This window comes from Gracilinanus agilis, chromosome 4, assembly GCF_016433145.1.
Source record: "Gracilinanus agilis isolate LMUSP501 chromosome 4, AgileGrace, whole genome shotgun sequence".
Classification (NCBI taxonomy): Eukaryota; Metazoa; Chordata; class Mammalia; order Didelphimorphia; family Didelphidae; genus Gracilinanus; species Gracilinanus agilis.
Window position 1 is genome coordinate 254,532,267 of NC_058133.1, and position 16,133 is coordinate 254,548,399.

The following is a 16,133-nucleotide window of genomic DNA, read 5'->3' on the forward strand; positions in this document are numbered from 1 at the left end:
CCTCACACCTAGCAGATTGGCTAAAATGATAGCAGAGGAAAGTAATGAATGTTGGAGGGGATGTGGCAAAATAGGGACGTTAATGCATTGCTGGTGGAGTTGTGAACTGATCCAACCATTCTGGAGGGTAATTTGGAACTATGCCCAAAGAGTAATAAAAGAATGCCTGCCCTTTGATCCAGCTATACCATTGCTGGGTTTGTACCCCAAAGAGATCATAGATAAACAGACTTGCACAAAAATATTTATAGCCCCGCTCTTTGTGGTGGCAAAAAACTGGAAAGCAAGGGTATGCCCTTCAATTGGGGAATGGCTGAACAAATTGTGGTATATGTTGGTGATGGAATACTATTGTGCTCAAAGGAATAATAAAATGGAGGAATTCCATGTGAACTGGAAAGACCTCCAGGAATTGATGCAGAGTGAAAGGAGCAGAGCCAGAAGAACATTGTACAGAGAGACTGATATATTATGGCAAAATTGAATGTAATGGACATCTGTACTAGCAGCAATGCAATGACCCAAGACATTTCTGAGGGATTTATGGAAAGGAACACTATCCACATTCAGAGGAAGAACTGCAGGAGTAGAAACACAGAAGGAAAACAACTGCAGGGACACTTGGGTTGATGAGAACATGATTGGGGATGTAGACCTGAAAAGACCACACCCATGTAACTATCAATAATGTGTAAATAAGTCTTGACTGGCCACACCCGTAGAAATGCGAATTAGCTGGGGGGGGGGGGTGATTCAGGGGATGAGGGGNGCTGGGGGGGGGGGTGATTCAGGGGATGAGGGGGGGGTGAAGGGGGTGAAGGGTAAAGTAAAAACATGACTTATGTAACCAGGGACATTTTTTCTAAAAATAAAAAATTATTTTAAAAAAATATTGTACCAACATGCAATCTGGAAAAAAACCTTAAAAATTATTTTTTAAAAACTTAATAATTGATTTATTTCTCTTCCAAATTTGAAAATTAATTATCTTGAGATTTTAAACCCTCCTACTCCTTTTGCTTTGAGTTGGACTCAAGAGATGTTGAAAGCTAGTTCTGAGATATTAATAGAGGTAGCTATTATACTTATTATCCCCATAGCTTACTTTCTCAATAGGGTTTGGAAAAGACTATTGAAATTGATCTAGAAAGGTACTTAAAGTTATAATACTAGAGGAACCAAGATTTCACCGAACACACTTAGTTTTTTTAGGTATTCTTACATTCTGGTCCTATTAAACAAACAACCCTGAAGTTAGAAACATGTAGTTTTCTAAGGATCCCTGAGGAAACAATGATAGAAAAAAAGGATAAAAAAAGAAAGAAAACCTGTTTGAAATTGAAGGAAAATTTATTCTAAGCTACTTATCCATAATGTTGAAGAAGCCACAATTTCTACATAGTTTCTTCCACTTAAGAATAATTGTATTATTATAGAAGAGAAAGTAGATATACAGTCCCAAGTACACAGAAGTTAATAGAAGGGGGAAGAGTGACAACTTCATTGTCAGATTTACCTGAATCCAAATATCACTAAGATTATACTAAATGGAGAAAGAAAACCTCCTCTGTCCCCTAGTCTTCAACATTTAGCTATGACCTGTTGAATATTCAGTGTCTCTTCAGATATCTATCTCCTCCTCTTCCTTGCTATAATCCTAATTTTGACCCTCATTACATTTTCTCTTGCACCTCCAATAGTTTCTCTACCTTCACCACTACCTCTAATTCACTTTACTCACTCATGGAATTATTTTTTCTAAAGTATAGTTTAGATCATTCCTTTCTCTTTCAAACATTTTAATGGATCTTCATTTTTTACCAGACTCTTCAAAGCCTGACATTCAAAGACATCCACCCATGCTGTCCCTCACACACACACACACACACACACACACACACACACACACACACACACAACTAGAGTCTACTTCCCACCTACATTCTCAGATTCTTCTTCCTTCTAATGAAGATGGCTAATTCATCTTACAGACACCTAATAACTATGATGAGACTCTGGGGGGTATTTAATTAATTTAATGTAAATAGTATACTTACAAGCAAAGTAAACTCCACTCAAAATAAGTTGTTTAAATGGATAACTCTTGCACTTGTTCTTTAGATTCCATTGGCCTCTTTGAAATTAAGTGAAATGGAATGCCATGAAAGATAGTGGGTTCCCATTCCCTAGAGTCAACTTAATAAGCATTTATTTAATTTTTATGCCAGTCATTACTCTATGCATTTGATGACCCTAGAGATTTTCAACCAAAGACTCACCAACTACTTATCAGATATGTTGTAAAGGGAATTATTTTTCAAGAAGAGATTAATCCAGATTATAATGACACACGGTTTTTTTAAGTTAATTTAGAATTTATGTACAAATCAGAATTTGAGCTTCACAACAACCCTCAGAAAGAGATGCTTTTTTATTTTAAAGATAGAGAAGATCAAATAATTTAAATAAAATGCTTATAGTTTCACAACTGAAAATGGTCAGACACAAAATTCAAAACTAGGCATTCCTGACTCTAAGGACCTCATAGTATCTATAACATAATTCAGGTTATTTCTTAGAGAATCTAAGAAGTTACCTCCTCTCTATAGAATATAGTTGGAATGACTATTTGGAATTTTTATTTTAAGTGGTATAAAACCTGAAGACAATATATAACATACAATAATTTAATTCTTGGTGGATTTCCTTTCACTATATATTTTATGGTAATATTTCTGGAAAAAATAAGTCAGTGTCTTATTGTATACTAAGTTCCTTTCTCTTTCCTTGCTACTCTTTTCACTGCCTCCTTGAATTCCTTATTTCTTAGAGTGTAGATTAAAGGATTTATGCTAGGGGTGATGATGGAATAAAAAATGCTGAGGAGTTTTCCTTCATCTTGGGATGGACTATTTCCTGGCTGTATATACATATAGATGACAGTTCCATAGAAGATGGACACCACAATGAGATGAGAGGAGCAGGTTCCAAATGCTTTCTTTCTCCCTGTGGCAGACTTAATCCTCAGAACAGCCACAACAATGAAGCCATAGGAGACAAGGATGAGAAGAAGTGGCACTAGAACAATAACCAGGCACATTCCAAATGTGGTTACCTCCATAGCTGTGGTGTCCACACAGGCTATCTTAATCATGGCTGACATCTCACAGAAGAAGTGGTCCAAACGATGATTCCCACATCGTGGCAGGCTCATTGCATATGGAGAGAGGATCATACAATTTATAATGCCAACAAGCCAGGCCATTGTCAAAAGACTTTGGCAGAGTTTGGGATTCATGGCTACCATATAGTGTAGGGGCTTGCAAACAGCATTGTAGCGGTCATAGGACATCACAGCCAGTAGTATACATTCAACTGAGCAAAGAATCATATCAATGAAAAGCTGAATTACACAGCCACCAAAAGTTATTCTTTTGTTCTGACCCCAGATGTTGACTAACATTTGAGGGACAATATTAGTGGTATAACAAAGATCCAAGATGGACAAGTTTCTGAGGAAAAAGTACATAGGTGTTTGGAGATGGATATCTAGGAGTGACACCAGGATGATGGCAATGTTACCGATCAAAGCGATCATATAAAAGAAAAAAACAACCCCAGAGATGGTCACTTCTAGCTGAGGATGGTCTGTAAAGCCAAGGAGAATAAATCCATTGAAGTAGCTATCATTACTCATCTTTATCTTCTTTTATGACCAACCACTGTGAAGATAGAAAAATCAACAAAATATATCAACAAACCACAGCAAATTTACTGAACAATTGGATTAAATCTATTCATAATGAAAATTTGTAATTGTATTTGATCACTAATATTGGTACAATCTCCAATTATTTTGAGTTTTCTCCTGTCCTTTAGGAGGACAGGAGAAAAAGGAGAGAAAGAATCAAGAAATAAAAGGTAGGGAAAGTAGGAGAAGTACTCTGATTTTTCACATCTCAGAAATAACTACCAGCAAAAGGTGTCCCTTAAAAATATTATAACAAAAAATGTTTCCCTTAGTTTTGAATGTACTTGATATCCTGAACTGAATGTACTGGTATACTGAACAATGATCAAACATCCATTCAATCTACTATTTCAGTTAATTCACTCTATCACATTCACCAGAAGTCTTTCCATTGCACTGAGTGTGATGCTTATTTTCAATTCTTCAGAGACAATGTTGTATTCTACGTCTAGTTGCCAGTGCTGTAAAATCCTAAAGGTATATTAGAGGAATGGAAAATCTCTTGGGATATCTGAGCAGTCTGAAACATATAATTAATGAGGCATTTTTAAAAAGAACTCAAAAATAATTTTAGATGGTAGATATGCAAACAAAAAAGGAACATAGGCTGGTCACAATAAGAGTGAGGGATAACAGGTAAATAACACACATGCTCTTATGATATCAGTAGAAAAGAAACAAATCCTTGACATGTTGAGTAGTTTCCTGTAATGAACCTATGGGAGGACATAGATAAGAATTGCGCCTTATAGGTTGTGATCTCCTTCATTGGGGAACAGCTAAATCAATACAGTTATAGACATATTTAAGGGAAAAGTTACAGTTTCTTTATAGGCAATAGACAAAATTTTCTTCCTCTTACATTTGGGAGGAATTTTCACTCAATACAGAATGACAGTAGCACAAATATATATACACGCATAGCAGATTTTCATGTATTAGGCTAGTATTGTGTAGTGTTACATAGGGAGTAAGGGGGAAAGACTACATTATATTTTATTATTTCTTCCTACTCTACAAATGAGTGATTCACTGAAAAACAGATATAAACTACTGCCATTCTTTAGCAACCTTTTGGAAAATTCTCTTTCCATTCTTGCCTCTAAGCCTTAGATGGCCCTTCAGATCATCATGTACTACAATGTAACCCTGATCAAGAATTCTCTAGAGTACACTGATGAGTCATCATTCAGGTTTAGCAGAAATGATGTAATCAAGATACAGACATTTTTATTATGTTAGCTCGTCCTACCCATGAGCACTCAATGTTTTTCCAATTGTTTAGATCTAGTTTTACTTGTTTGGAAAGTGTTTTGTACTTATGTTCATATAATTCCTGTGTTTGTTTTGGTAGATAGATTCCTAAGTATTTTATATTGTCTAGGGTGATTTTAAATGGTGTTTCTCTTTCTACCTCTTGCTGTTCTAATGTGCTGGAAATATATAGAAATGCTGATGATTTATGTGCATTTATTTTGTATCCTGCAAATTTGCTAAAGTTGTTGATTATTTCTATAAGCTTCGTAGTTGATTCTCTAGGATTTTTTAAGTAGACCATCATATTATCTGCAAAGAGTGATAGCTTAGTCTCCTCATTGCTTATTTTAATACCTTCAATTTCTTTTTCTTCTCTAATTGCTACTGCTAGTGTTTCTAGTACCATGTTGAATAATAGAGGTGATAATGGGCATCCTTGTTTCACACCTGATCTTATTGGAAAGGCTTCTAATTTATCCCCATTGCATATTATGCTTGTTAATGGTTTAAGATATATATTGTTTATTATTTTTAGTAAAGGACCTTCTATTCCTATACTTTCTAGTGTTTTCAATAGGAATGGGTGTTGTATTTTGTCAAAGGCTTTTTCAGCATCTCTTGAGATTATCATGTGGTTTTTGTTGGTTTGCTTGTTGATATGGTGAATTATGTGGAAGGTTTTCCTAATGTTGAACCATCCTTGCAAAAACAGTGTAACCAAAATCAGAAGGGAAACAACAAACTGGGAAAAAATCTTTATAACAAAAAATTCTGACAGAGGTCTAATTACTCAAATATACAAGGAGCTAAATCAATTGTATAAAAAATCAAGTCAATCCCCAATTGATAAATGGGCAAGGGACATGAATAGGCAATTTTCAGATAAAGAAATCAAAAGTATCAATAAGCACATGAGAAAGTGTTCTAAATCTCTAATAAATAGAGAAATGAAAATGAAAACAACTCTTAGGTACCACCTCACACCTAGCAGATTGACTAAAATGATAGCAGGGTGAGTAATGAATGTTGGAGGGGATGTGGCAAAACTGAGACATTAATGCATTGCTGGTGGAGTTGTGAACTGATCCAAGCATTCTGGATGGCAATTTGGAACTATGCCCAAAGAGTGATAAAAGAATGCCGGCCCTTTGATCCAGCTATACCATTGCTGGGATTGTACCTCATAGAGATCATAGATAAATAGACTTGTATAAAAGTATTTATAGCTGTGCTCTTTGTGGTGGCAAAAAAACTGGAAAGCAAGGGTATGCCCTTCAATTGGGGAATGGCTGAACAAATTGTGGTATATGTTGGTGATGGAATACTATTGTGCTCAAAGGAATAATAAAATGGAGGAATTCCATGTGAACTGGAAAGACCTCCAGGAATTGATGCAGAGTGAAAGGAGCAGAGCCAGAACATTGTACACAGAGACTGATACACTGTGGTAAAATCGAATGTAATGAACATCTGTACTAGCAGCAATGCAATGACCCAAGACAATTCTGAGGGATTTATAGAAAAGAACACTACCCACATTCAGAGGAAGAACTACAGGAGTGGAAACACAGAAGAAAAACAACTGCTTGAATACTTGGGTTGATGAAGACATTATTGGGGATGTAGATCCAAAAAGTCCACACCAATGTAACTATCAATGATATGTAAATAAGTGTTGTCTGACCACACATGTTAAAACCATTGGAAATGCGAGTTAGCTACCGGGGGGGGGGAGGGGCTGGGTTGAGGAGGTGAAGGGTAAAGTAAAAACATGAATTATGTAACCATGGAAATTTTTTCTAAAAATAAAAAAAAGTATCATATACACACACACACAAAGAAGATACAGACATGTGAAAAGTGAGTGTGTAAAGCCTGTGAATACTCAGTGACCAAAAACCGCAGTGAAAGTTAAAACTGTACTAAAATTTTGAGACACAGTATGTAGTTTTAAGCTACATTAATACATCATTAAGACAAATAGGGGACTCCCATAATTCACCCTTTATATACATCCACAATAACATATTATTTTCTCAAAGCAGTTCAAATTTCAGTGTCCTGAGTGTAACATAAATTGATCCTGTTATAATGATCAACAAATAAGGATCAAATTGTGGTTGTAGAAAGAAAAAAAAAAACTATTGCCAAAGAGATCTAATGCAGGGGCCACCTCTCTCACTCTGTACCTGCTGTTGAAAACTATTTCAAACTGAGAATAATCAAAACCTCTGGACTGGTATTAACACTGATCCTTATAGTATGACCATTGAGTAGAATGATTTAGAAGGGGAGGAGGACACCAAACATTCTAGGTTAGACCTAGAGATTTTCGGGTCTAGGGAATCTGGTTACCCTTATAATTCAACATTGTGTCTGCTCAACCCTTACATGAATTCTACAAAAGCAATATGGTGTATTAAAGGGTGAGAGTTAGAATCATAAAGATTCAAGTACAAATTCTGAATCTGTTAACTATTAGCTATGATTTTTTTAAAAAAAGCAAAAAAACCCAAAAACTTTAACAAGCATACATAGTCAAGCGAAGCAAAAACAGTTTGTGGAAGAGATGCTACAGATGTGAAATATATGTACTTTCAGAAAAGGTAATTATATTATTGGTTTTATTTTGTAATTAAAAACCTCATGTAGAAAGAATCATCTGTAAATGTTTGTAACATAAAAGAAAATATATTAATAAAACTTTTTAAAAATTATTGTGAAGACAAAGAAATAGAAATTGAGGCAATGTCCATCAATTGGAGTAATGGCTAAACAAATTGTGGCATATAGTTGTGACAACTGTACCATAAGAAATGATGAGTAGGCTAATTTAAAAACAAAACTGTGGAAGGAAATAGGATAATGAACAGCAAAATGAACAGAAGGAAGAGAATATTATACACAGGTGCAAATTTAATACTTGAAGAATGAATAGTGAATTTCGCCTCCTGAGAAAGAATGGAAAAATGGAAACATGAGACATAATTTATATATATACATCTGTCTCTCAGATGATGCCTTCTTTGATGAGAGAAGGGAAAGGATGGACTGCAACACTTGTAAATAAATTGTATTAATAAAAATTTATTAGCTATTAAGATGCAATGTATTTAACTTAATTTTTCTGAGACTCAGTTTCATTTGAAAAATGGGCATAAAATACCTAAGTATTACTCACACAATAATTCTTGAGGTTCAAATGAGACAGTGTATTTTAAAGCATATTATATACATAAGACCTATAGTAACTTAGCTACAGACCAACATAAGTGATTTTCCCAAGAAACATACCGATGAAATGGAAGACTGAGGAAGATTCCCATGAAAAATGGCAGGTAACCAGTTATACTTCCCTGTTACAAGGAAGTCTCCCTTAGTTCTTTTGTTCTCCTTCCTTCCAAAACACTCCCTTTGATGGTCATTGTATAAAGAACAATCTAATACCAACACAGAAATGAAAATTCTCTTTCAAGAATTGCTGCTGCTTTTCTTTTCCAAAGGTAAACTTACTGATCCCCTAATCATAGCAACCGCATCCAGCCTCAGATTCATTCTTCTTTATTGTGTTTTTAGATTAAGGCGGATTCTCCTCATTTGATATTGACATCCTCATTAGGGATTCAGCTAGAATATGTAAAGTTCTCTCATTTCTTGTCAATATTTTTGATGCCTTCTGAGCTTTTCTATACTCAATAGGATTTTCTGTGTCAGAAGATGAAGAACCCTAACTAGAAGCTAGTGTTTTTAGTAACCTCCTAGATATTTCTCTTTTGAACTACTCCCTGAGATGCTCTTAATCCTATATGTTCAACTTTTAGGTTTCTTTGGGTACAGAGGAGATTGCCTAAATGTTACTTATACAATTAACATCTATGGTACTAATATTGCCTTTCAGTTGGGCTACAGTATTATTCTCAGTAGTGTAATAATTATGAGCACTTTGCCATATGTACTAATGAGGTTATGGTCTAAAAATTCTGTTTCAGTTTTTCCAATTATGACATAGTCTTAATCAATCAACTGCCTAATTCAGTGAGGGAAAATGTTTTAAATCATATTGGAAAATCCCTGAAATATGGTATTTAATAGATTGAATTAATTTTGATGTAATTTCTATTGACTGTACAACTGACAATCATATTGGTGAATCTTTTTAAGACTTGTAGAAAATTTTATAGAAATTTGTGAAGCTGATTATAGAAATAAATCTATGAGCTCATAAGTAGACAGATAAACAATCAATGGAAAAGAAAATAAAAGAAGTGGAGTGTGAAAATTAATGATACATATTTATTTTATTTATACTTTGGTATAGTTATAATGGATTTGACATTGAAATAGTATTTTATGGTGTTATGGATACATTATTTCAATTCAAATCCCACCTCAGTCACTTACTGGCCCTGAGCATCACTTAATATATCTAGCCTTGAATGCCTTATCCAAAATAATAATAATAATAATGGGATTTCCCTTCTAAGGTCCCTAACAGATTTAAATCTATCATCTTTTTATCTCGTGTTCTTATTTGACCAATACAACCATATAATGAAGGCAGAGAAAAAAAAAAGATTAATGGAAAATAATTTATATATAGAAGCACATTTAAGATCAAGTGTTTAGAACGAGAGAACTTCAATTCTTACACAAATTTTACAGATAAGAAAACTGAAGTCTATAAGTAATATTAGACTTCTTAATCTGAGTCAAAAAGTATTATACTCAGTTTTATAGTTTGGGGGCATAAGAATATTTAGAACATTTTGATAACTCTTTAATATATTTCATTTTCTTTGTAGACCTATGTATTTTGTTGATTTAAAAAACTTTATTTTGAGAAAGGATTAATAAGATTCACCAGATTGACAAAGGAGTCCTTGATAGAAAAAAAAAGGTTAGGAGCACTTTCCCATCTGAAGTAAAAAAATGTCAGGAATTTAACCAAAGTCTTACAAATCCTAGCTCAGAATTTTATGTTTATCACACTTATGTTAATCTCCCTTTTAAAACTTAGAAGTCTCTTGATCACAAACTGATGAAATGAAGTGATGGTCAGTTACAAAATGAAGTTGCTTTTGTGTGAGAATCAAGAAAACCATTTAGAATTCATCTTATGAATACTAAATCCATCTTGTGCTGACACTTTTTTATTTTCCATCTGGTTGTTTTTCTGTAAATCTTTTATGGGAAACAAGATGATGTAAGACAGATACCATTTCATAAGATGAAATTAATCAGCATCTCTCAATTCTAGGAAAAGAAAAATCCTAAACCTACTTGTTCTCCTCCCAACCCAAAACTCCCAATCTGGAAAGCCCCTAATCTTTCTTTCAGTTAGAAACCATATAATCTAATTTTATATCTTGGCTTGTATCCTGGTTTATGGTTTTCCAATAATTAATTGATTCATTTGATTGTTTTCATACATAAAAAGCTTTCTCTATATTGAGGGTCTATGGACTAACTAGGGCCATGTTGGCAAACCTGTGGCAGGTGTGCCAGAGGGTCTGCTCCCCTTTCCCTCTCTTTGCATGCCTGAGGACATTTCTCACTTCACCTGCCCCTCTGCCCAGAAGCACAATGGGAGCATTTCCTCTCTCCCCTTTCTGGGATAAGGCAGGGGGATCACATGCTATGTGTGGATTGCAGTTTGGGCACTCAGTCTCTAAAAGATTCACCATCACTGAAATAGGGAGTCCACTGGCCCATTTATTATGTCTATCTTGCTAATAAATCATATTGCTTGGATTGTTTCCCTCAGTTATTATTAGCCACCATGAAACTCATATTTGCCCTAATTTGTCCGGACTTACCCCAGCTTATTGCATGAAGATTTTCTTCATTGGTAATTATAGCAGGAAAGGTCCTGGGAACAATTGACCTCCCCAGCTTAGGGAGGCAAATTCTACTTCTTCATTGTAGTTGAACAAGGCTAAGTATGAAGCTTTCTTCTATGAATTCTACCGCCTTATTGCACAAGTTCTCAACAAATGGGAGGGAAGGAAATGCTCCTGTCATTGACCATTCTCAATTTATATATTCATTGTTATCAGTCTTTATAAGATTTATTTTCAACCTTTCCTTACCAGGCATCTCATTTCAAAAGTTGAATTACCATGATTCAAAAGAGAATTTGTTGATTTAAATGAATGTCAGGTATGAGATCTGTTCATTTTAGGGAGACCTCAGGGATTCTGAGTCCCTCTGTATAATTAAAATTTATTGCAAATTTGCTCAGCAAGGGAGAAATACCCTTGTTGATCCCCAAACACCCTAGACATGATCCCCAAAGACTTGTCATCATTTGGGTTGGAGATTAATATCAGTACTATTATTATAATCAAGAGTTAGTTGTGAGCACCAACATAGAATAATTATGAAATTATAATAAAAGTAGCAATATACATCATTTTAAGGTTGTCAAAACCCTTTGCAAATGCTAATTCTTTTCATGCTCACAATTTTGTGAATCTCATTTTATCCATGAGGAAGTTGAGACACAGAAAGATTATGTGACTTGTCCAGGTTCTTACAGAAAGTGGCCATGGTTGCTGCTACTTCTTAGATCAGAAACTGGATACTCTGAAGTTTGACATCCTTTTCATTACTATCTTATTCATGGTACCTGTAGCCTAACAAGAAAAAACTCTTAGAGATTTCAGGGAACTAAGAATTCATCTAATGCAACTTCTCATTTTGTAGATGACTTTTAAACATCATTCCATATAGAAGAAAGAGAATTGAAGGTATTGAGAATTAAAGGTATTGAGACATACATTAGGTGATTAATAAATGTTGAATTTGATAGAATTGAATTAAACAGAGTGGAATACATGTGAATGCTGAGCCTCATACAGGTAATGCAGAATTTTGAGTATTTTGACTATTGGGAACCTGCCCCAAGTTTTATCCATATGTTTCATGTTAAAATAAAATTGAAAAAAATTATGCATTAGGGTACCTGACATTCTTTGTACTAAGTTAATCAACATGCATTTTTGAATAATTTCCTATAAGTCAGGCATTGTTGTATGCCCCAAGAATATAAATAAAAAGCACAAAACAACCTCTACTCTTAATGTACTTACATTCTCATGGGTGAAATAATGTCTGTTTACTTCTGTAAGTATTTTTTTTATCTTTCTCTCTCCTTATTTCCTGTTGCTCTCTTTACAAAGAAGAGAATGTTATAAGAGGTATGTGATACTAGTATATTTGGTAGGATCCACATACTCTACTTCCCTTGTTTTCCTCTTTTTCAGCTCTTGATTACATACAGTTGTCTTTCCCTTTTTCCTCTTTAATCATTACTTTGCACTCCACCATCTGAAGAATAATGGTTTTTTTTGCTTGAAACTAATCACTCGCTGAATCCAATTTTCCTCTTGATTTCTTTGACCTCTCTCCTTATACTTTTATGATTTTATTTGGGGCCTAATAAATGTATGTTTATGTGTATTAATATTTCCTTTTACTTTTTCTACATGTTTACAATTCTTTCCTTATTTACCTGGATTATATGAGCTACTATATGCAATCTGTTTCTTTATCCTTTATTTCCCCTTAGTATATTTATTTTTCCTTAAATTTTCTCTTTTTATAATGTTAACTAATGTTAACATTTAACTATAAAAATACCTTTTATAGAACTTCTCTCTTATTTACTCCCTCTATGACTCCTGAAGGCATTAGTGCCCTGAAGTATGCTTGTTTCCTTTCCCTTTGTATTTATATCTAATATCTATATCTAAGATTTATATATTAATCTACATCTGCAGAAATAGATATTTGTCGTTATTTTTTCTCTTCCATTTGTTCAGATGTATTTAGCTTTCTCTTTTTTTTACTTCTTTGTTTGCATTTTAAATTATCTATTTATCTTATGTGTCTTCATCAGGAATACTTGGAAACCTTGTATTTCATTTGTAATAATTGTTTGGATGGATCCCTAAGGTCATGTTATGCTAAAAAAAACCTGTTGTAAAAGTTGTTCCAACCATCTATAAGTATTCTGGATTTACACTCAAGGTACATTTTTGAAGCCAAAAATTCCTGAACAAGTTAATATTCTACTCTTATGAACCTTTTCCCTCCACAAAGCAGCTTATGTGGGAGTAGGGTTAGAATGTAGCAATGTTTTCTTATTCCTCTTGAGACCATGTTTGTTTGTTTGTTTTTTGTAATTTTTTTAACATTCACTTTTGATTGGTTTGTGGTTATTCTTTACATTTACCTTGTATATATATTTTCTCACCTCTTCTTACTTTACTCTTCATTAGAACATATGAATTTTTTCATGCTTCTCCGTATTCATCATATTATTAGTGTCTTATAACATAGTAACACTGCGTATGTGTTATACAGCACAGTTTTCTTAGCTAATGCTCAATGAAAAAATGTACTGCTATAAATATTTCAGTGTATGTGAGGATATTCTTCTTATCATTGACCTCTTTCTGATATATTTCTAATAGTGGCATTTTGGCATCTCTAAGAATGCATATTTTAGTCAATTTATTTATATTGTTGCAAATTATTTCCTAAAATGGTTGTACAGATTCAGTATCACCAATAATGAAGTAATATATTCCCACACCCCCTTCAATATTTACTATTCCAAATTTTTTTGTTATCATGAATTTGTAGGATATTAAATAAAACCTTGGGGTTGTTTTTGTTTGTATTTTTCTTATTAGCTATTTGTAGCATACTTTAATATGTTTGCAATAGCTGGTGATTTTTCTTTCTATTTTCACTGACTTCTGGTTTTAATAAATCTGGATACTTTTTATTTGTGATATCTTGAAATATAATAGGCAGCTAGTTGGCAAAATGGATAGAGGGCCTGAATTCAAGAAGACCCATCTTCCTGAGTTAAAATTTGGCCTTACTTAATTACTAGCTGTGTGACCCTGAGCAAGTCACTTAATCCTGTTTGTTCATTTTCCTTGACTTTAAAATGAACTGAAGAAGAAAATGGCAAACCACTCTAGAGTCTTTGCTAAGAAAACCCTAAATTGGGGGGGGGAGAGGGTCATAAAGAATCAAATATACACAACACATTATCTCAAAATTTAGTAACCAAGATTTTTAAAGAAGTGTATAATGTTTCTTAAATTATTTCTTCTTTTCCTCATTTCCAGATTACATGATTAAATTATAGAAATTTCTAACTTTTTTTGGTTTTTAAAATTCTGATTTGTCTAATCTCCCATGGAGTCATTATCTTTTCTCTTTTCTAATTTTCATGTTGTCTTTTACTTGGGTACATTTCCCCACAAAACTTTAAGGTAAAAGGACTTAACCCTGGAGTTATCCTACTTGTTTTGTGGCCTTGAACAAGTTATCTAATCATTCTGGGTTTTAGTTTTCTCATAAGTATGGACTATAAATTTTCGTCTCCAAGAAATGTACATTAGAGAACCAGTGGTGCTCAAGGATTTTTGCTCCATAAACTACTTCCAACAAAACTATTGTACTATGAATCTGTAGAGTTTTTTAATATATTACTCATAATATTCCTTTAGACTCATCTATTAATTGCTTAAAATAATTTTAACAATAATTGTGATAACTAATAATAATTTTAATAACTCTGAGTGAAAATGTATATCCTATAATTACAAAATATAAACTTTCAACCGATCTTTAATCATGATGACTAAATTTAAAATTGTTAAATTCCTATTGTAAGTTATTACAAATATTTAATTAGGCATTATCTATAGAAACTAAAATACTCCAGCAAAGCACGATATACCTAAGGAATATAATATAATTTATATTAAAAGCCCACTTACTTATTTTATTGAATATTAATAAAATTTGAATAAAATTTTTAACTTAGAAATGTTTAACATAATAATAATCATATTTTAATGCTGTACTTTTTATTTAAATAATGTCTTCAATATTTGGATTAATAAAAAAGTTTTAAATATGTTCTAGATCAAGGTTATTTCTACATTGTGATTTAAAACAAATAATATGAAAATGTCCATTCAGCACTTTTGCTTAGAGATAGAAATTTATTTTTAAAAAATTAGTCACCTAACTATTTGACAACATGCTACTGTATAAAATTTACTTTTTCATGGCTAATGACAAACACTATATTAAATGATAAATATGCTTTAAGTTCAACTTCAAATATTTCTTCATTAAAAACAATTGCATATTAACTATTCATTGTAGGGTAAGAATCTTTGCAGAAGTGACTTTCTTCTTTTATGACTGGCACACAAAAATTCACATATTTTCCAAGTTTCTCACAGAAACTCTACTGAACAACTGCAGCCAAAGTTATCAACTATTTCATTTTTAAATCCACCAGATAAAGAATAATTACATAAATGGAAAATGTTCAAATTGGAAAACTCTTCATATTCCAATGTATGTATTTCAAAATATAAGGTTTGTTTCTGCAGAATAATCTGTTATGATTTCAGAATGCAGATGCCCAGATATGGTTTCCTTTTTCCTTTTTAAAATTTATTTTTATTATATTTTTTAGATTACAGGCTGGTACAATTTAAATAATCATTTTCTGACATTTTGTGATCTATGCTCTCTCTTTCCCTCTTACCCTTTCCCTCCCCCTGAGAGACCAGGCAATATGATACAGGCTATCATGCAATATGTATTTCCAGTTTCATCTTATTGTGAACTAGATGTGGTTTTCAAAGAGCCTGATATTAGTACTGCAAGAATGGAAGTGTTCATAATATCTTGAACACAAGGCTGATGAGGTACAATTATAGGGTAACAGGGTAGGACCTACTCTGATGTGTACAGAACATGATTGAAGATACTAATATGAATCTGATTATTTGTTGAGAATTAATGTTTGCTTGTATGTTTAAAACTTTGAAAGCAATTTCATGACAGGTTGAGAAGCTGCAAAAATATGTTATACTTATTCAAAATAATTTGCAGTTTGATGTAATTGCTGCAGAAACAAAAATATCATTATGCACATAATCATACTAGGTTTGGATCACTACAGAAACAAATCTATAATGTTTCAAACACACATTTACTTATTGTTACAGAGTTAATTATATATATATATGTATATATATATATACATATATATATATATATATATAGAGAGAGAGAGAGA

General features: G+C 33.0%; 1 protein-coding gene across 1 annotated transcript; it reads right to left on the bottom strand.

Annotated features, from left to right (window-relative positions):
• Positions 1-2,767: 2,767 nt before the first annotated feature.
• Positions 2,768-3,697, bottom strand: LOC123244924 (olfactory receptor 2W1-like). Its single transcript, XM_044673584.1, has one exon. The coding sequence runs from the start codon at positions 3,695-3,697 to the stop codon at positions 2,768-2,770; it is 930 nt and encodes a 309-aa protein (XP_044529519.1).
• Positions 3,698-16,133: the final 12,436 nt, after the last annotated feature.